General features: G+C 37.4%; 1 protein-coding gene and 1 pseudogene across 1 annotated transcript; one reads left to right on the top strand and one right to left on the bottom strand.

The window, feature by feature from the left end:
* Positions 1-7,263, bottom strand: LOC137996630 (DEAD-box ATP-dependent RNA helicase CshC-like). The gene is made up of 4 exons (XM_068842135.1): positions 6,375-7,263; positions 4,785-5,054; positions 3,151-3,359; positions 1-2,432 (listed from the first exon to the last, which is right to left on the bottom strand). The coding sequence occupies exons 1-4, from the start codon at positions 7,203-7,205 to the stop codon at positions 1,994-1,996; spliced, it is 1,749 nt and encodes a 582-aa protein (XP_068698236.1). The 5' UTR covers positions 7,206-7,263; the 3' UTR covers positions 1-1,993.
* Positions 7,264-7,391: 128 nt separating this feature from the next.
* LOC137995218 (NADPH oxidase 1-like) overlaps positions 7,392-21,441 on the top strand; it is an 18,525-nt pseudogene continuing 4,475 nt past the window's right edge.

Genomic DNA, 21,441 nt, shown 5'->3' with positions numbered 1-21,441 from the left:
TTGGCTGACGTTTTCTATCAGCATTAAACCAGATCAATTGCCTGGTAGGTGGATAGCGCTATCCACTTTCCACTTCATGACTCAGGTGGTTTTGCTAGTACTTATCCACGCCGCAGTATTGACTTGCCTACCAGACAGGGCAATCCTCCTTCCTCAACATCTGCCGAGGTTGGATTGTGTGAAAGATCAGTTGAGAGAGCATGATTACTTATTTTTTGGCTTTTAAAAGATTCATTGGTACAAGCTCTAAAGAGTGTCTTCTCTAATGACTATTCTCAGTATTCCCAGCCACCAGAAATGGATTGTAAAAGATGTATGTTCCAGTTAGAATCTTCAACAACTTTAACCTAAAATAATATTATTATAAATTTGTGGTTGTTCCCAACAAAACAGCTTTCTAGTGATGTGCATTTCTGTTTACCAGGTTGGTATTAAGTCCATGTTCTCTAGCTGTTCAGTTGCAAGGCCAAAATGCTTTCAATTGGTTTCCTATGAAAGTACCAATAATTTAAGTGGCAATTAAGGAGTCATGTGTTACAGCAATTCCACATATGTCAACTTTCCTGGTTTAAATTAATCAGAGTTTCATATTTTAAAGCTTTCAACAGCTTACTGAAAAAGAAAGAAGTGATAGTGGAACTTTTTACATTAGTGCTTCTGATTTTGGAAGTTATGATGAATATTTGGCAGGGGAGATCTGAATGTCACAGAGAGTATTAATTGTTTTAATTGTTACAAATGGCAATTCATATTAAGTGAGCCTTGTAAATTCATACAGATCCTCACCAAACTGAAAACTTGGGTAAAATTTAAATAGTCTCTAAATAACACTGACTTTTTCAGCCCACTAGAGAGCTTATTCTTTGACGACATGGAAAAAATAAAAAATTCCAAGGGCATATAGACTGCAAAATAGTAGTTTTCTTCCCTTTTTGGAAGGCGCGAAGGCGCCGTAAGCGTGATCCTCGCGTGTGAAGTGCGCAAGCCTCACATGCCCGCTCCAGACCTTTTGTTCGAATGTATTTACCGCGTTGCTTGTGTTAGAAAAAAAAAATACAACTGTTTTGCAGATCAAAGGGGATATATGTTTTAATGCTTGTGCTTTTAACAAGGGATTGAACAACTTAGTTATACTTAGGGGAGTTGGGGCATCCTTTTTGTCACAACTGGCCAGCCAGACCTGTCCTGAGTTTGCAAAGAAAATGCAACAAGTTGAAGGAACATTTTCATTTTTCATGTTAATTTCAAGGCATTGTAGAGTAATGCCAGGTCTGGCTGGTCAGTTCTGTCAAATGGAAGTGTCCTTAGATATGTTTGGAATCATACATTGTACTTAATCATAGCTAGTGGTGTGCTTCAGTTATTTGACTTATGTTAACCTGGAAACGATAATATTCTGGTGTTTGTTTTACATAATACTCATCCTTAACTCAATGTAAGAGGTACAATGTACATGTAGATCTCTTTGAAAATTAATAGTCATTTTAAATTTGCATTCCTTCTCACTCTTAAACTACAAAAGCAGCTTTCTTTCTCAGTTTCCTCTTCCCTTTTAAATACCTTGCAGCTTTTCAGGCAAAGTGAAATAAAGCAACAATCGAAAAATGTGTTAGTTATATCAGGTGAAACCAGAATGTTAGGCCATATTTGGCATTTCAAATTTACTCTCATAAAGTGATGTAACAATTATTTTAGTAATGATACCCGTCCGGTACTTTTTAATAAACTGATCAGACTGGCATACATGTTACTTTGCTGTTTACTGGTTACAATATAGTCACAATTACGTGCAAAAACATGAGGCTTTTACCAGTCATCCTGAATTACACGACTCATTTTGCTTTACCCCATTGTTCCCCAAGGGTTCCCCCAGTTGACCAGTAAAACTATAATGTGTTAGACAGTAAAATCTATCAAGTCTCACAGCAAGGAGTCAATGGGTTAAATCAACATTTTGTCACAAATACATTGTATGAAAGTATTAAGAACTGCGTTAAAAATCTTCATCCAAAATGACTTCTTCAAATGGCAATTCAAGTCTTTTGTATTCCAGTTTGATTCTGCGTTCGTCTCCTGGGTCCCCTGTGGACACTATAGTTGTCGCAGTTCCTGGTCTCCCTTGGCGACCAACTCTTCCAGCAAGATGCAGATACTCATCAATATCTTTGGGAACTTCCATCAAATAAACATGATCTAATTCCCTGAAGTCCAAACCCCTCACAGTTTCCTCATTTCCAACCACAATATCTATTTTTCCAGTCCGAAAGTGCTCAAGAAATTCCTTAAATTGTTCAGGATCTTGGTCTGCAACTTTCTTGTAAAGAGCTACAGCATTTAAACCTAGGTCCCTCAACTCCCAAACAAAGTTATCGACAGAGTGAAGTCGGTGAATGAAGACCAGTGCTGACTTCTGCTTTGATTCTCGGAAAATTCTAGAACAGATTATTAGGAGTAATCAGTGAGTTTTGGAAAGTTGAAAATGTCAGCAGTTGCAAGCATTTGTTGGAAGACTCAAAACAAGAGGATAGCACTGATTCATCGTTACTTTATTAAATAAATCCATTCATTAACGTTTTGTTGGCAGTTGTCTTTACAGTGAACATGTGGCTCTTTTTTTTAAACAACTGTACCATGAATTTCCATAGGCCACTTTCAAAAAATTAATACCATGACAATTCTCGTTGTTTACTCATTGTAAGTCCCAAGAGAAACTGGAAACAATGCTTAAACAAGTAATGTTCTACAATAATGGTCCTGGTTATTTAAATTGTTAGGATATTGTTTAGTATGACAAGGCTAAGTGAACAAGCTTTGAAAAGAGAAGGAAATAGACCGATTGAATAAATAGCCGCCAAAAATGTATTCTTTTGTTTATGTGCTAATTAGATTCACTAGCCTTGTTTGCATGGACAAAATACAATAGAAATGTTGTTCGAGAGCGAGGCTAGTGAGTCTAATTAGCACATAAACAAAAGAATACATTTTTGGCCGCCATTTATGCAATCGGTCTATTATTAGTCTTTTTTGAGTGTGAGTCGTTTTCTTGCCCATGCTTCACCAAAATGGTCTTCTGCAGTGTGTCAGACAACAAAATAATATTGAATGTGGCTGGGCTATAAATTTATCATTTTTGAGTCAACATCGAAATACCTTGCAAGAATTTGGGCTTTGGTTCTTCCAAAAGAGTCGTCAAAAACAACATACTGGTGTTTAATACAGGATGGAATGTTACGTTGCTTTCCAACAAATGAAGGTGACTGAATGACTGTTACATGATCTCCCCAACCAAGGTCGCTCAAGTCCTCCTGTAGCTCATCATTGACAGTTGCTGAAGCTGCTATTAGCTGAATTGGCCTAACCTAAGATTAAACAAGAAAATCTTGATACAAAAAAATATCACAACTGTCGAAAAAATTTAAGAAGCTCACTCTTTCAACGAAAAGTGCTGAATCCAGGTTGCAAAGCATTCATTTCTTATTGCACATCTGCACCAAATTTGAAAGACACCAATACAAGAGGTTTATTATAATATTTTTTAAGAATTAATTTTATTAGCTTCGCCAACAGATCATACATTACAATAATAATAATAATAATAATAATAATAATAATAATAATAATAATAATAATAATAATAATAATAATAATAATAATAATAATAATAATAATAATAATAATAATAAGTAAACAAGTAAATATTAAAATAACAAGAATGTGGAAGGGAACCCTCAGCGGCCCGAGCCAATTACTGTGGACCCAGGTCAGTTCTGTAAACTCTCCCGGATAATCCGGGAGACTCCGGATTTTGGAGCAAATCTCCTGATCTCAAGATTACAATCTGAAATCTCCTGATTATTCGCCAAAGTTTGGTTTTTTGAGTTAAATTAACATTGATGATAAAATTCAAACGTTTATTTTCCTCATAAACTCTGATAAAACGTTCTTGCAAGCGTTGCTATTGACGGATTGTAATTTGAGCAATAATGCGATTGGTCTGAAATAAACCAATCACATTATGGCATCTTTTTCACACATTTTTTGACGTTTGCCTAGGTTGTGTGACAGTGTACTTTCTTTTTGTGTAAAAGACGCAATATGACGTCATCAGAAATGACGTCACAAGTGTTATGACGTCATCTATCATCCCATCGCTATCAATTCTCAATATTTGAAGAGCTTGGGGGTTGACAGCCCTGCCAGGTGACCACGGTATCAATAATTTTTAAAGCCCTCCACCTGTTTTTCACTTTGTTATATTTATTTACTTTAATTTAGCTCTGGAGCTATTATTCTCTGAAAATGTTTTTAAAACAGGGCAGCCACTCTCTGTGTTTTTTGGTGTCAAATCATGTTTAATTAAGGACAGTGCCTACTATTGTTATTACGCATATGTTCTGCGCATCTCAAGACACTCGGATTTCCAATCGGCGATGCTTATTAATACAGGAATATTTTTGCGTGGTTCAAAACTATTCGGATAAAGCAGAACTTAGCAAGTGCTCTTGAAAAAGAAACCATGCATTTTTCAGAGATAATTAAGCTTCAATTTGCAAAAGAATGCCATACATTGCTTTGTATTTTAAAGCTATTTACGAATAGTGTTGATTAATTATCGTCAAAAAATGCGTGGTTACACCCAATTTTCTTTTTGGATTTCAATATCTGCAGTTGTTAAGATCTGCTTTTCCCACACATTCAGTAAATCGCGCAAAAATACCTTTGAATTAGTAGGCACCATCCTTAAGGGTATTAAAATCAAAGGCTGGGTTATCAAAAGTACAAACCCTTGAGTGCTCTCTGATCTTTTCCACTAAGAGCCTGGCAGGTCTGGGGTGATTTTCCCGCAAAACAACTTTCTTTCTTGACGATCTTTTTTTAAGAGGAAGAAGAACCTTGTCAACTTCATCCATTATGATTCTCTTTGTTCGATGTACAAGTAAAGGATCCTTTTCAACAATTTCTAGAAGTCTTTTTGGAGTGCCAATGACAATCAATGGTCTGTTGTCACTATCTTCAAGTCTTGCTTCTTGCTTTGCCAAGTCCACACCACTCACCTAGTAAATACCAGTATTATTGTGATATGATGGCATTGTAATAAGTGATATGCAAGAGATATACTGGGGATTTGGCCATACATTGCTGAAAAAAATGATGCGCAGGTACTCTCAATGTCTTAAATTAGCCGGCATTAAACAGTAAAAACTGCTTTACCTACCACGGAAACTCAAAGTGGCTCCAGTTTGCAATTCCCTTTTTGTTGTATAAGGTAAAGTCACTGCTTACGAGCCAAAAGGCCCATCAGGCCCATCAGGCCCATCAGGCTGGCCCGGACCACTCGATCCAGAGTCGAGCACACTAAACATGAGGCCACCGCGCCTCCCACAAAATGGAGGTTGGGTGCCTGAGAAATCCAGGAGCTTCCACCACTCAGGCAGCAAGCTCCTAGATGGAGACTGATCCCATGGTGGGTATATGCATGGTAGCAAATGTATAATTATACAGAATTATTCCTTCCTTGTTTTCATCAAACCAATAAGGCACTTAATCAGTTTAAAAACAAACTAATGCTTAGTACATAACACCTCTGATTTCAGGAAGCCTATAGTGTAATTGTCATGTACATAAATGTTCATTCAGTAAAAAAATAAAACAAACAAAAAGGCAAATGCTTAAAATTTGTTATTTATTATTCTTTGAAAGAAGTGTATATATTTGAAGTGCCTGCGATAGATGAAAGAGAGAAGTGATCCTCACATGATTTAAGCAATAATAACAATTATTATGGTCTCTTACAGACACCTGGAAAATTCAGCATATCCATCAGGAGGCCCTATTTGTAGTCATGATTTAGCAATCTGCTCGCGAGTGACAAGTCAAAGTTGTCACAGGCTGACAGCCTGCAACAAGTTGTGACACCTTCCCAAAAATTGCGAAGGTGTCACAACTTGACAATTCAGGATTTCTTTATGATTTCTTCTCTCTTATTTGCCAATGCTAACAATAACCAGACGGAAGTAATTTTTGAGCTTACAAGCGCTAGGCACGAGATGAAGATAAATCCTACTTTTTCACACACTTTACATGTAGATCATGCATTAGCTCTTTGAGGTTTGCCGCTTCTAAAATCAACTTTTTTGGGGGTCACACACAAACTTAAGCGAAAGCGTGATTAGCTAGCATGCCTAATCACAAATTTAACCCTGTAGTGCAACCACAACCAGTGAGAATATGGGCATTTTTACTGCTATTCAGTCTGTGATATATCTAGACATCTCTAAGATTAATGAATATCACTCTTACGATGATTGGCTTCTTGTGTTGTCAATGAACATGTTACACGAGCAAGTCACAACGTAACAAATTATGAAACTTACAAATGATTCCACAGCATTTTTGTTCCCCAAAAGCCGATGTGCCTCAAACAGCATTTGACTTGCCAGTTCTCTGGTGGGTACAACAATTACTGTACCAAAACCTTTGCCGGGATCCTGGATGGCTGGCAGCAAGAAAACCAATGTTTTACCAGATCCCGTCTCGGAGTGAATCAAGATACTTTTGTTTTTCTGGATCATTGGTATCGCTATCTTTTGTATTGGTGTCGGTGTTTCAATTCCACGTTGTGTTAGCTTAACCACGAGTTTTGAATGAACTTTCAAGTCTTGGAATGACGATATGTTTGAATCATCCATTTCATCCGATTCTGATGTTTTTCGACTTCCATCCTCGGCCATTTCTTCGTTGCTTTCCATATTGTCCTCATTTTCATCGACATTGAGAGATTTATATACTGGAAATAAACTTACAAAGTCTCCTGCCTTTGGGATCTTAAACTCGACAGACATATCGTCATCCAGTAACTCTCTTCTTTCTTCCATTGTCAGCTCGCTAGCTAATGGAAGTGTGCTTACATTGTGGCCCCAAAATTTCACATATTGTCGTCTGGACTTTTTCACTCCAGTTGTAGCCTGTTCAATCTGATCTTGAATATATCCTTCCGTGGTACTCCACATTTGCATGAATTCTTCATCAGGGTCCAGCATAATGCGTTTTGATTTCTTTTTAGATCTTCTCTTTCTCCCTGTAATTCCTTTGTCGTCACTCCAATCGTGGACTTCTTTGGAAGCAAACCTTCGAACGCTGTTTACCAGGCTTACCATTAGATCTCTAGAAACTAGCCGAGGAACGGAATACCGCCGTATCATCATTCCCAGCAAGAACTCACAATGTACATTTTCACCAGGCGTTCTTTCCTTTCCCGAGAGTGTACTGGGGAGTACTTACAAAATAGCCTGCTCAAGCCTGCTCCAGGCTCCCAGTTTTCGTTTTCCCGCCTTGGAACACGAACAATTTTATTTTCCTGTTGGGGTGATGGTGGTGGTGGTGGTGGTGGTAGCAGGTACCGGTGGTAGTGGTAGTGGTATTGAGAGGATATCCCATCCCCTCACCATTGGGGCGGTTGATGGTAGGCCACCATTGTCACGGTTCACAGGAGCTGCATGGGAGAGCGCTTCCAAACAACGATTGTACCACCGGTTGGTCGACAGTGTCGTTAGTTCGCTAGCATGTTTTGAGAGGGCATTCCTTTTTGGAAAGGAAAACGTACGAAAAGTGTACCAATGTGACGTGTACCCTTGATCACAGTCGCCGAAAGATAGAAAAGTAATGACTTTGCGTCTGGTAAGTATATGGGGAACTTTCACGTTGTTACGGGTTACGGTGCGTTGTGGCTTCTGGAGCTTGCTCAATTTAATTATTTTAAGTTCTGTATCACTTGAAAGAAAAGGAAAGCAAAGAAAGAAAACAGAATTTAAGAAAAAAAAAATTAGCAAGGAATCAACGTGAGTCACGGTTCATTTCCCACCTTGGGTGCATTTCAGACGAGAAGGCAGCCAATTCACCTTTATCACTCGGCGGCCATTTTGGAGTCCATGGGGAATAAAGGCTTTGTCTTTGCATTGTCTTTGCCCGTCCAGCCTCACATTGAATGAGAGGTTCGACGGGCAAAATCTTTTGTTTGGACATTGAGTGATATGGGTCTATACACTGTTGGCAAGTGGTTGGGATTTTATTTTACATAAGAAATTTAATGATTTTTATATATTCTATAGTTTTCTAGGTCTTAGTTTTCTAGGTCTTAGGTTTCTAGGTCTTAGGTCTTAGGTCTTAGGTCATAGTTTTCTAGACACCCGGCAGCCAAGCGCAGAAGTAAGCTTATTTTTGGGAGTTTATTTTTAAAATACGTGGGCGTAAATTGATTGACAAGAAACCGCTTTCACAGAAAATTTGTTTAAAAAATATAAGTTAAGTTCTGATCAACTTGGAAAATCAAAACCAGGGTCACGCGAGAACTCTTTCCCACACAATTTGCGATAAGTACTGCCCCTTATATATCATGTAACCCAAATGCTTAAACACAGTGATTTGTCCTCTGTTGTGCTCTGTTTGATTCGCTATCTCTTTATCCAGGACGATCGATCTAAGCCGGAGATTACTCAAAAATAATGGCTGGTTTCTTGTCGCGTTTCTCGCGGAACGACGTTCCCAGATATCTCTTTGTGGTAAGCCTTTCAGTTGAAGTCTGTAACTGTGAAGTCTACCTAAATATGTGGTCAAGTGCTGTTTAATGTTTTACCAGAGGCATGACTAGCTTATCTGCATAGTTTCCTTTTAAATGCATGCTAAATTTATGTGTCGTTCTCATGATCAGTTTGCGGTACAAAGTCACGCTTGAAAGGTTGATTTTGGAAATGAAATCTTGTAACTTTGAAATTATAACCTGCTCAAGACAATTGTCATTTTTTTGTTAAATTACACACAAATTATGTAACTCCAAAAAAAATGGCGTCGAAGTGACAGTCAGGACAGCAAAAGCTGTCATTTTTAGCTAGTCAAATTTGGTGACTGTCTCAAGTGGCAAATTAAAACATAAAATATGACAGCATTAATGCTGTTTTTCACTACCAATAAAATCATTGACCAGCAAAATAACACAAAATCTGCAGTGAATTGATCATCAAAGCATTTTGTAAGACAAAAGGACAATAATTAGCAACAAATAAAAATTATTATGTTTATGTTTGCCCTGCTTGAGTGAAACCAGAGTTTACTATATATGGTCCATTAATGCCATTTTTTTCAAGGAAGTAAGTTGGTTAGTTCTTTCTTTCTTCAGAGTCCAATATATTACATTCAGAATCATTCATGTGTACGGGACCTGTTATTAGCATATAAGTGTATATAACTAAATTTGCATACCGTCCAATGATTAATAAGCAGATAAAATATCAATTTTCATCATTATTTCTTAAGTATAAAAGCATTTTCAAGTATGTATTCTGTTTATAATATTGAAGTTATATACCATGTGATCGAAACTAACTTATTAACCATGGAATTTTTTAAGTAAAATGAAAACTTAGATAAATTAAGTGTGTCACTTTGCTACACAGGAGAAATTCGTTGAAGCATATCTGATACCTATGCAGCAGAAGTTTAAAAACTTAATGACACTCTGATTAACATATTTCGGTTTCCTACATTTGGATATCTTTAGCTGGCATGACTATTCCAGGGGGGTGGGGGGTAGGGGGTGGGGTCAGTAAAGGGTACTCCAAACCTTTACAAAAATGATAACCTGAGGCCTGAACACTATGCTTTAAGATAACGTTTAGGCCTAAGTTTAGCATTTTTGTAAGGGTTTGGGTTGTTTCAGTTATGGTATCCTTCACTCCCTACCCCTCATCCCTCACCCCCTGTCCCTCTCCCCCTGTCCCTCTCCCCCTACCCCCACCCCCAGAATAGTTTTGCCATCTTTAACCCTTTCACTGCTCAGGCTCCCAGGATGCCCCACTTGACGAGTAAAATCGTCTGGCATTAGACAGAGTAAAATCTGTAAAAGTCTTACTCCTGGGAATCAATGGGTTAATTCGTTTTACAAATTTAGCAGTCTTGTATGTGTCCTCCCTAATTTATTTTCCCTCAGGGATCAAAGTTTGATTTTTATTCTGGCTGGTTAAGTAGTAATTTTGTCATTTACTGGTCTTTATGTCTTCAGGTCATATGGATGACAATAAATGTCATCCTGTTTTTCACCACCTACATGAATTATAGAACATCAAAGAAATACGCTTACTTGGGAGTAATAATCAAGGTACAGAAATTTGTAAGACAGTGCACAGTTTAGTGTTATAGTTTTATGTGGTGTGAAAACAGAGCACATGTAGGTTGTTAAGGGGCCTAAGTGTTCAATGCAATTATGCAATATTATACATTTTTGTTGCCAGATCTCATCGTTTCTCTTAGCTGGTGGGGCCTTTGCACGAGAAAACGAAGGGTTCTGGAGATATTGGATTTGCAGTACCAGATTTTAGGACTTCCATAATAATAATAATAATAATAATAATAATAATAATAATAATAATAATCATAATAATCATAATAATCATAATAATAATAATAATAATCATAATAATAATCATAATCATACTAATCATAATCATAATAATAATAATTATCATCATCATCATCATCATCATCATCTTTATTATCTTTTTTTTTTTGGCGTACCTGGTTGATGTTTACAATCTTGTAAAGGAAATATATAGAATTTAATTAATTATTAGTGAAAAATAATGATGTGCAAGCAAGGAAGCTAAATGAACCATTTGGTTATCTTGTTAGTTCCCTGGCTAATTTAGGTTCTAGAAAGCAGGTAAAAGGGAAAAAAAAAAGAAAAAGCAAAAAGCAAAAGGAAGGAAGAACTTAATATTTGCATGTAACATGTTAACGTATGTTACGTGGTCAACATAGAAGAAAATTAGAGTTCCAGAGTTAATATATGAGTTTTCAACAGTACTCACAAAACATGGCGGTGCTCAGAAGCAGTACATTTGAAGAGTCTCTATGTGAAGCTCTAAGGGGCCTGGACATGGAGAACGTCTCCCTTCGTATTGACCAGAAAGAAGCAACAAGTAATGTCATAGTTTTGAACAAAAACACTTTGATCATTTTACCACATCATGCCACATCGACCAGTTTTACTTCCACTTCAAGATTTTATTTTTTGCAAGCTAACCAATGAAAAAAATATAATTTCCTATTTCTCCAGGGCCCTTTGTTTTCTTGTGCAAAGGCCCCTCCGGCTAGGAGAAACGGTGGGATCTGGGAAACGAGAATGGCAATAATAATAATAATAATTATTATTATTATACTTATAACCATTTTGGAATAACATTGTATCTCAACATATCTTGCCTTCTTTTCTTTAATTAAGCGATATAGGCGCATTTTTAAAAGTACTTGTTATTATTATGGCATATACATGAAGGTGGAAAAAATTAGCTTAAACTTACAGTATAGCTAAAAAAAACGAAGTTAGTGCATGATGATATTTTTTATTATATTTATTTGATCGCTAGATCTTTGAATCAATCAACAAAAATTTTTTAAACATTAATTTTGTAGTCTATATGGTAGAATAAATGAGCAGCTAAATATAATATTGGCAAATCCTGTGAATGATCTGAAAGATTTAAAATTATGTTAGTAAAAATAATAATTGTACCTTTTTAGGGTGGTTTACCTGTTGCTCGTGGTGCTGCCATGGTGTTAAACTTTAATTGTGTGTTGGTGCTACTCTCCATGTGTCGTAATATCATCTCTTTCATCAGAAGTAGTCTTAATGTAAGTAATTACTTGAGTTCTTATTCTCAAGGACCTTGTGACTGAGGATGTTGTAAATGCCCTATACAATGTAATCAGTAGAGGATTTGTAAATATGTTTCCCAAAACATTTTGAAATATCCTTGTTAATGTATGTAAGTTGCTATGGTCACCTGAAGGGGAAGCATGAAATGGGATTTACACACCCTGTTACACCAGTCTGATGGTCCAACCAATTTGCATTGAGCTACAAGAACTCCTGATGAACTAGGCTCTGAGAGAAATAATGTTGTCCCACTGACCTAGCCACCAGGAGTTAAAAGGAAAGGGTGCAAAAAGCACGACAATAGCATAGTAATCTGAAACAAAGTGCAGGTGTCAGATCTGATTTGAATTCCACATTCTTGTCCTAAGAGAGAGCTTGGTATGCTGGCATTCTGCAGTGGCTTTAGAAGCATTTGGTATCACTGCATTTGCCTCCTTGTCGGGTTGCAGATGGTTAAGTTGTGATTACTTTATGTCCGAAGGTTGCCCGGGGGGGGTACTCGATGTATCCCTGTATCCCTGTTTAAGACAAATATCGCTGATTTTCCTACCCATTTTAAGACAGAATTCCGATTTTTGATACCCTGTTTAAGACATTTAACCCAGTTTAATTAAGACAAAAATTGATAAATCGATACCCTGATTAAGACAAAAAATGATAAATTCGATACCCTGTTCAAGACAAAACTCCCGAAAAACATACCCTGGCTGGCCGCACGTCCCCATTAAGCCCTTATAAGGGAGTACCCCCTCCCCCCCCCCCCCCCCCGGGGAAGGTTGTCAGTCTTGGTAGCTTGAACCACCTTTACCTAATGCTTGAGTGTCAACCAACTGTGTTGAATTGATCTTATAGAGAAACAAGCCTCTTCTCCTACAAGTTTCTCAAGTTCCTTCTCATAAAAAAATTAATGCACGATCATACCCATCCAGTACATCTCTAAGGTGCATTATTAATACTTCCCAGGTGCTGGAAAACAGCTTAAACATGAGTCTGGTATATCCAGATAATGTTGAGGCTGTAGTGAGTAACAAAAGGTTTTCACATAATTATATCTGTTCTACCCTGCCAGAAGTATCGTGTGAAATCCCCACTTTATCTCCGCTTCCCTGAACACTGTGTAACCATTGCTGTGGTTGCATGAAGCACTTCTTCAACTGGTTCATCAAAATGGGCTTTGAGAATTGTCAGATTGGCGTGTCTCATACTGACACCGATTCTGACATTTTCATCAGGTATGGGTAAAGCCATGCAGTTGGTTACGACCGCCCACCCAGTTAAATTGGCTACCCACCCCAGGTGGTTACCACCCAGCTGGTTATAACTGCCCAATCCACCCAGTTGGTTACCGCTTCAGTCTATGACTCCATTTTTTAACAATAATATTAATTCATCCAACTTTCTCTTGACGTTCTCTTTTATGGTGAATGGGATCCTTCACACAAATTGTTCTATTGATTTCATCATGTCATTGCTGAGTAATTGTTTAGTTAATTGCTGATTAATCACCTCTACAGTCAGTCAATTAAGGAGACACACCGTGAAACAGTTCTTCATACCTGTCTTGTATATAAAATTACCCTGTAACTAATAGCATTATATCTTTCTGAAGGTATATTACACCATTACCACAGCGATTATTGCATTAAGTTGAATCCTTACAAAAGTTAATCTTGGGTCTTCAAAGACCATTTGATCCTTCATGAAAGAGATTCTTCAATGATCATGAGATTCTAAGGTAGTTAATGTACAAATCATTGATAACCCTTGTTTAATATTAAATTTTGTTGAACATGATAAAATTATTTATATATTCATTTCATTTTTTCTTTTTAGTATAGTTGGTGTGGACGTTTTGTGCGACTGCTGGACAAGAACATCACTTTTCACAAGTACTCTGCTTATACAATTTGCTTCTTCACTAGTGCGTATAATGTAGTGAGACTTAAAAGAGATTTTACTCTTTCTAACGCCAGGAGATTTTACTTGAATTCATGTGAACTTGGGGTATCCTAGGGTGTTTGAGGCGTCAGTGGTGTAATGGTTCAAAAACTACATGTAGAAATCAATTAAATTATAATTTAATTGATTTATTATCTCTCAATCTCAGTCCATTTTTTGTAAAAAAAATCCTTGAAAAAAGCGAAAAAATCCTTGTACAGACTGAACCTTTTTGCCCGGGGCTTTTATCTGAGAGGGCTCTTTAATAGACTTCTTAAAGACAACATGTTTTGAAATGGTCCAGGATAGTTTTTCACAAATGAGGTGTCTGTCTAGCATGCCTCCTATTCTAGAGTTCAAGTTTTTTTTGCAAGCTTGCTTGCATTTGAAACTACTGAAGTCCATTTTATATGCATTCCACAGTGCAAATGATAAAATAATAAAAATTTCCTACATTTTAAACTTATTTCATCCTCCTCTTACCATAGGCAGCCCAAGTTCGCATCACTAGAGAGCGTGTAATAATTGATTACTAGTGGGAAGATGACCTTTGAGTGCAAGCGCTGTTGCGTTACAGGCAGCCGTTGAGAATTTAAACACGTTGTAAGACATTGTATGGGAAATAAAATACCGTCGATTATGAAGCCTAAAAAACGCTCAATTTAACGTTCATTCAATAAAAGGGATGAAAATGACTCACCTCTGGTGTATGACTTGTGCCTTTTGGAGCTTATTTTACCGTTTCAGGAATTCCGTGTTTTCAATGTTCTAAGATGAAGTCAAGGCTGCACACTAAGATTTCGACCGTTGTCATCTCAGAGGCGGTTTGCGACTCGAAAATCCATCCCAGCGGCAATTTTTTCACGCAAAGCTAAAGCCACATGCACTTGGCTGGAAATGAGCATTTTCTGCTTCCAATTACACAATAGCTGATGAATTTAACGGTTGGAGCTTGGGTCCGAGGTCAAATCAACTCCACCCGACAAGGTACAGTCATTTCATGTACAACACTTACCCCATCCCCACAGCGGCTTCTCGTAACCATGGAGCTGACAACGGTCGAAATCTTAGTGTGTAGCCTTGACTTCGTCTTAGAACATTGAAAACATGGAATTCCCAAAACGGTAAAATAAGCTTCAAAAGGCACAAGAATACACCAGAGGTGAGTCATTTTCATCCCTTTTATTGAATGAACATTAAATTGAGCGTTTTTTAGGCTTCATAATCGACGGTATTCTATTTCCCATACAAAGTCTTACAACGCGTTTAAATTCTCAACGGCCGCCTGCAACGCAACAGCGCTTGCACTCAAAGGTCATCTTCCCACTAGTAATCAATTATTACATGCTCCCTAGTGACGCGAACTTGGGCTGCCTATGCTCTTACATGACAGAACTTGAAGTTGCAAAATTTGGACAAGGTCCTCCCAGGGGGAAGAAGGGGGGGGGGGGGGTGTTTCTTGTACCCTTGTTACCTTTAAAAGTTTGATTGAATGTGTTCCCTTTTTCCTGAAGTTACATACTTCCAAACTTGCTCTCAGCTTTTTGATACCTAAAAGTGGCTTATGCTTTATGTTCCCTTGTTCCCAAAGATAGTTTGGCTTTGTTCTCCTGTTCCCCAGCTCAAATTAGCACTCTTCCCTTGTTTCCCAAAATCCATGGGACCAAGTAGAGCAAGTACCGGTAATTGTACAGTCAAGGGTTTCGCAAGTCATGACTGTGAGTTATGTGAGCCATGACTGCGAGTCATGTAAACCAACATGGGGAGAAATTCGAGTCAACTTGCGAGTCACACAGTCATTGACAGCTAACCATTTTAAAATGGGTGCTTGCTATAGACTTACGGGAGGCGCGATGGCCTCATGGTTAGTGTGCTCGACTCCGGAGCGAGTGGTCCGGGTTCGGGTCCTGGCCGGCCCTAACCCTAACCCTAACCCTAACCTTAACCCTAAGCACCTTACTATAGACTTATAACTGTGTTTAGTGATCAGCGCTATTTGAAACAGGTGCTTAATAGACTTAAATGCAAAATTTGCATGGCTCGCTCGCTCGCATGGTTTGCTGGCTCGCAGATTCTCCAGCCCCTTCACTTAATGAAGCATTAGTAGCAATTATTGCAAGTAATTATTTTCGTTTTGTTTTAGTTGTTCATGTTTGTGGACATTGTTTTAACTTGACGAATCTAACAGAGAGCTTTTCACAAAATGATGTGTCAAGGCTGGAACAACGACTGAGCCAGCTTGATGATCCATGGCTCAATCCTGTACGAAAACCTGGATTGGTAAGATTTGTGAATATTAGACTTTGTGGATCAATAATAGAGGATCTCCAAAGGAGGGGAGTGGGTGGCAATGTTGAAATCAAAATTAATAGTAATTATAATTATAATCAGGAGAGTTTAGTGTGGATTAAATAAAATTATAATCCTGCTCCTCAATTAAGGCAAATTATCAGGTCAGGTGGAAGGCATGATTGCATAGTTGGGGCACTGGAGTTGTAATCTGTGGTTCCTGGGTTTACTTAGTACTGTTTGGACTAGCAGCTGGGTTGTTTCTGGTTTAATCCCAGTGGAACCCTTTGGGGTTTCTTTTCGATGGCCAACTGGCCTGACTATAGCAAGTTGTTATAGATACATGTAGGAGGGCGGTGATAAATAAACTGCTGGTTTAGCTGTAATATACATGTAATAACGGTGTCGTTATTGAAGAAATTATTGTAACAGTTGTTGTTGTTTTCTAGTGCCTTGCAATTGGGTCTTCGATCCACCTGTACATTCATGCTCTCCCCTGCTGAATCCGCGAGTTCCAATAAAAGTCCCAAGTTCCAATAAAGTTGGAAAAAAAATCAAACAAAAAAAAAGTCAGACTTGGTGAAATAATATTATGAGCAACACTATCCGTACATCCTGTTAGTTTCATGATATTGCTCCGTAAATTTTTTCTAAAATTTTTTTTTTAACCATCTTGTATTTTCTTTGTCCCTATTTTCCCATTTTTAGTTAAACTTTGCTGTGATTATTAAGAGGGAGTTCTCCTTATAAGCCTCCATGGCTTCCTGAGCCTTCCTCAAGCCCTTAAATTTAATGTGTTCCTTGGTCCGTTTCATTGTAATATGTATCTAAGGCAAATGGATAAATAATAAATAAATAAATAAATAAATAAACAAGTGTCACATTTTATTTTTAGGATCCTGTAACATTACTCTTCAAGACAGGTGAGCTCTGTCATATCATTATGTTACCAGCCAACTATGAAAAAGTTCCTCTTTTGGAATTCGGGTTTTACATGTTTCCTTTTTTCCAGTTGCTGGAGTGTCCGGTTTGATCATGACTTTGACTCTAATTCTAATGGTCTCATCAGCAACTGAACTCATAAGGTACCTGTAACAACATTATGTGACTACAAAAGAGCATTTGGTGACAGTTGATAGAATGTTCATAATATTACTACCTCCTTATAACCCTCACTCAGAAACTATGATTATGTATAGGTCTGAGTCACAAAGAACACTATACCTGCCAAGTGACACGCCTAAGGTGTGATTGTCATGCCTGCAGATCAAAAACTTCAATGTTTTCGATTTTAACAATTTTTTTCAAAATGTGTCAGTCAATGCTGTAATGGCTCTAACTTTTCTACGAGGCATGAGAAATTGGAACACAGGCGGGAGTAGGCATGACATCGAAGGTTTCGATCTGCAGGCATGACAATAACACCTTAGGCGTGACACTTGGCAGGTATAGTGTTATTTGTGACTCAGACCTATACATAATCAAAGTTTCTAGACAAGTATATTAATTTTTTAAAGAAACTAAAACCAACGAGAGAAAATAAAAGTACATGCGAATGGTCGACTTTCTCTGATTTTCTTATTACCCGGTAATTTGTAGTAGGGAAAGTCACTGGAGGGAGGTATAAAGTGTAAGGAGGGAATATTCTAGATAATTATTGTGATGAATCATGTTTATTAGTCTAAGAGAGCAAGGCTAAATGACGTTGACATCATAAGAAAGAGATTATAAGCCATTCTGAATCAGGTAGATAGTGTAATGTAAAGCATTTTATCAAATGAATTAAACAGTCAAGTGAGTTGATTGTAAACTCCTGGCCTGTCTGCTTAATTTAACACGGCACTCCTTTCAAGACAAATATCCATTCAAGTGTTCAGTTCAACAAAACAAGAATGTTGCTGTATGTGGTCGGTTTGTGTCAGTTTTTGTAGTAGTTTGAATGGTTTGTTTGGGTTGAAAGAATTATGGCTCTTTTAATCCTTTGAAGCAAAATCTGATTCTTTTTTAATTCCAGGAGATCGTACTTCGAGATTTTTTGGTTCACACACCATTTGTTTGTTGTGTTCTTTGCCTGCCTTGTGATTCATGGAACTGGGTGAGTTCTCCAGAATGATATTAATTTAAAGCTGTTTTGTTATTCCATTGTGCCTTGATATTCTTTTGAGTTTAAATGAATTATTTTTTTCAGGGGCCTATTACGTTACCAAACCAACGTGGATGAACATGATCCAGAAATTTGCATGGATGTAAAGCTGTGGGAAAATCACGCACATCCTTGTTACTTAATCAGACCACAATTCACTGCTCCTGGAGCATTGGTAAGTGCACTACATACAAACTGATACATGAAGCTTACATTGCAACTGTGTGAAGTTACTGGGACCTGCGGTTTATTAAGGGAATACCAGCAAGTGGTGATCTGAGAAGACCTGTAGTTCTTTCATGTTCTTTATATTAACAAAAAAGAGACTTTGGAAAACTCTTCACACAAAAGGAACAGTTACTGTATGTGCTTGAGACATTAACACTAATTGCAAAATAATGTAATAACATTATTTCATTCAATGAATCTCTCATAGTTTGCCATAGATTATTTTTACAGGTGTTGCTATTAAAGTTACCTGGCTTAAGAATAGATTAAGTAAGGCTGCTGGTGACCTTGTTTTGACAAAAACCTTTGTGCTTTTAAAATTAATGTTAATGTATATGTTGCAGTTAATTTTTCATTTCAGTTAATTTTCATTTTCAACTATAGCTAGCTTTTTTCTAACTCGGTGATTTTATTTTTAACTAGTTAGTTTTTTTCTAACTAGGTGATTTTATTTTTAACTAGGTAAAATTTTCAAGAACTGGATAAAATTTTTCTCTCCAGTGCTATCAAAAACCAACAAATTTTAGGGTTATGCACTGGCTTATTTGAAATAGTTAGCAATCCAGGAGGTGTATGAGACTGAGTAAATAGGAAAGTCTTGAGAAGTATGAAATGTCTGTGAGAAGTGTTGTGGAGGGGATGGATATACTTGGGGTATTATTCCCCTTACTTGGAAGGTAACCTGTGAAGAAAGGGTGGGGTAGGATAGAGGCAAAGGGGAAGATCAGGGAGGGGTACGTTGGACAAGTAGAACAGATAAAAAAAAAATGGCTTCTTCTTTTTAGACCCCCTAAAAAAACCAAGCCCCTGTTTTATAAAATCACTCACTCACTCACTTGGTCGCCCAAAGGCAGGCAACCACTAGTTCAAGTGTAGCTTTTTAACTACACTCCAAAAACAAAAGGAAAATCCCTTTTCTGGACAGTTGATATAAAAAGCTACTAGAGTTTAAAAAAAATTACCTACTGTAGTTAAAAATAATTAACTGAAATGAAAAATTAACTGCCATATTATAGGAATTAGAGTTACAACTTACAACACAATTTACTTGATAAAAGCAGTGGGGTCTGTATCAAATGAATACAAGGTCACCAGCAGCCTTGCAGCCATTCATAGGCTGGCTAGGTCACTCAGCAAAGAACTGTAAAGTGGTTTATTGCACTGGTTTTTCTCCAGACATGGAAATTTGTCGTAGCACCACTTATTCTGTATTTATTGGAGCGCCTTCTAAGAATCTACAGATCATTTCAAGAAGTCAAGATTCTCAAAGTGAGTAATTTAAATTCTGTTCTTTGCTATAAATGTTATGATAATAATTAAATGTTATTGTTTTCAACTTTGTGAGATTCTTGTGCCATTGTTGTCTTTGGACCATACTGTCTTGTATTTTTTGCAAGGTCATTAAACATCCTTCAAAGGTGATGGAGATTCAAATGAAAAAACAAGGCTTTAGGTGTGAGGCCGGCCAGGTAGGGATTTGAATGTCCCCCATCTCATGCTGGCTGTATTGAATAAATTAAAGTTTCAGATGTGTGTCTAAGAATGAATTACCTAGAGACATGCCTGTAGCAGCAGGGAGTCCCTAGCATCTGCCTCTGTCCCTTTTGGACGATGCTTGGGTTTATTATAACCAGGTTACAGTCATCAAAGGGAACAAATAATGCTTAACAACCATGTGTTTTTGTTCTCATTTTCCAGTTTGATCATCATTTTCAAGGAAAAACTTAAGTTCACACTTTAATTAATACATGCAATATCAGCGCTCTACTTGAGAAAATTAATTCATGTTTGTGAACATGGAATCTGAATTTCAATTCATTGTGAACCACTTAATACGTACCTTATCTTTGAGGCATTTCAAGTTTCTTTCTCAGTTTCTTGAATTTTATAATGAATGAATGAATGGAGCTTTGCATCCAGTTGACCTGTAGATAATTTCTAAAGTAGAGCTGAATTTAGGTGGGTATGAAAATGGTAGGAAGAGGTTAGCTGAAAATGAGGTCAGAAGATGCATAATACTGTTTATTGTAGCAGGTTTTACAGCTGTCATTTTGGGCTGAATTGAAAAATATTATAAATGAAACTGACCTTTTATTTAGGATCCGTGACAATAAACTTGAATTCCATTTCTGAAATGACGGCATCAAAGCACAAGGGAGATTTAACATCAGTCTGTCAATAGCTTGTGCTTATCTTGTGAAATACAAAAAAAAAGATCAATTTTACGCTATTTTATGTGACTGTTTGAATATAAATCAGACCATTCCTTCATAACATGGTTACATCGGGCCTAACTTTCTTGTTATGTATAAAATTTTAATTGTGTGTAAATTACTTTTTTATTGGATCTAATTGCAATTATTGTTTTAATTTGTCTTCTTCAGTACATATTTTTAAAGTGTCCAAAAATTTCACGTATGGAGTGGCACCCCTTCACTTTAACTTCTGTAAGTGTACGTGTAATTTAACTTTTGGTAGTAATAAATTGTTTAGAGAGTTTGAAAATTAATTTTAAAATCATCCTTGTCAGAAGTTTTGCTATTGGTGACAGTATACAGCGTAACCCTAAATTGACACCCCTGAACTTAAGTAGCCCTGTTTCACGAGTTAACAACTGCCTTGCAAAGTGGATGTTGGGTGCCTGAGACATCCAGGAGCTTCCACTATTGGCAGCCAGCTCCCAGATGGAGACCGCTCCCATGGCTGGCAAATCCAGGCAACCCAGCCATGAGGAGAAAAGCAGGCACCTGTCACACTGATAAAACAGTGGAAAGAAAGGGAGGGATAGGGGAGGGGAGACAGCCTCCAAGGAGTCCCCATGCTCAGGAAACGCTGACTATAACACCAACAAAACTGCTACAACGCCCTATGGACCAAGAACATGAAGAATCCTAGCGCATGCGCATATCTAACAAACCGCTGACCGCAAAGGCAAAACTTGTGCTCCTAGTTGTGAACTCTCACTGTTAAATTGCATTTAACTGCATTAAACTCATCTGGACTTAGAGTAAAATCTGTAAGTGTCATTCTTAGTAGGGGTGGGTAAGGGGGAAAAGTTTTGGAGTAGACGTAGATGTTATATATGAATAATAATTAAAATTTAAACAAACAGTCCATCTTATTACATATCATGGCC

This window comes from Montipora foliosa, chromosome 3, assembly GCF_036669935.1.
Source record: "Montipora foliosa isolate CH-2021 chromosome 3, ASM3666993v2, whole genome shotgun sequence".
Classification (NCBI taxonomy): domain Eukaryota; kingdom Metazoa; phylum Cnidaria; class Anthozoa; order Scleractinia; family Acroporidae; genus Montipora; species Montipora foliosa.
This window is presented reverse-complemented; position numbering and strand designations above follow the sequence as displayed.